The sequence below is a fragment of the Eimeria mitis genome, genomic scaffold (genome assembly GCF_000499745.2).
Source record: "Eimeria mitis Houghton genomic scaffold, Emh_scaff3918, whole genome shotgun sequence".
NCBI classification, from domain to species: Eukaryota; Apicomplexa; class Conoidasida; order Eucoccidiorida; family Eimeriidae; genus Eimeria; species Eimeria mitis.
The window spans coordinates 1278-2092 of record NW_013572254.1 but is presented as its reverse complement, the minus strand read 5'-3'; the positions used below and the strand labels follow the sequence as shown (position 1 = coordinate 2092).

Sequence of the window (815 nt, the reverse complement as noted above, 5' to 3'; positions counted from 1 at the left end):
TACTTACCTCAAGCTCACGAGACTGCAGCAGCAGCTGCTGCTCCTTTCGGTGCAGCAGCAGCAGCAACTCTGAGGCTTCTGCAGCAGCAGCAGCTGCTGCTGCCTCTGCTTCTTCTCCAGAATCTTTTGCTTCATCTTGGGCAGCCTCTTGCAAGCAGATGAGTCGTTGCTGCTCGAGCTGCAGCAGTTCTGCTGCTGCTGCTGCTGCTGCTGCAGCTGCTGCTGGACTCGGCGGGGTATCCCCCCCAGCTGCAGGCATTAAGCCAGAGAGAACATATCTCAGTTGCAGTTGAGAAGAATTGAGTTCCTAGCTGCATTCTTCTTCGTTGCGGTGTATATTCAGATCAGCAGAAAGAAGGCTTGTATCTATCCATCTGCACCGCTTCTGTTCTTTTTCATCATTCATTTGTTTGTAATAATTGTTTTAAATATTCTTTTTCGTGCGTTTCGTTTGTTTTCTTGCAAATAACTGAAGGTTACCGCCTGGTGGTGGGTGTTGTGGTTGCAGGTGTTGTGCATACACCGCACGCGGGGGGAGAGAAAGCAGCGGAATTAGGAGGGTAAATAGCGAGGATTTCTGAGATCTAATGGATCAAATGAATTAAAATATAAATTGTTTTAAATTAAATCAAAAGAAACGGCTTAAAATGCCGCCATTTTGCTGAAAAACCACAAAAGAGAGAGCCGAGCACCCGTGGTGTTTCGCCGGCGATCTGCATTGAAACGCAGAAAACGAAAACATGAAATAATCAAAAAAAGAAGAATAATTTAGTTTTTTATTTCTTATTTAGTTTAATTTAAATTTAAATTTAAAG

At 43.9% G+C, this 815-nt stretch overlaps 1 protein-coding gene across 1 annotated transcript in view; it reads right to left on the bottom strand.

Annotated features, from left to right (window-relative positions):
* The window catches only part of EMH_0070780 (uncharacterized protein), a gene marked incomplete at both ends in the record, with an annotated part of 4079 nt that extends 3820 nt beyond the window's left edge, over positions 1–259 (bottom strand). Inside the window, one exon of the mRNA XM_013499015.1 lies at positions 8–259. Coding sequence (XP_013354469.1) covers positions 8–259 — 252 coding nt within the window. The remainder of the gene's footprint in view (positions 1–7) is intronic.
* Between the last annotated feature and the right edge of the window lie 556 nt (positions 260–815).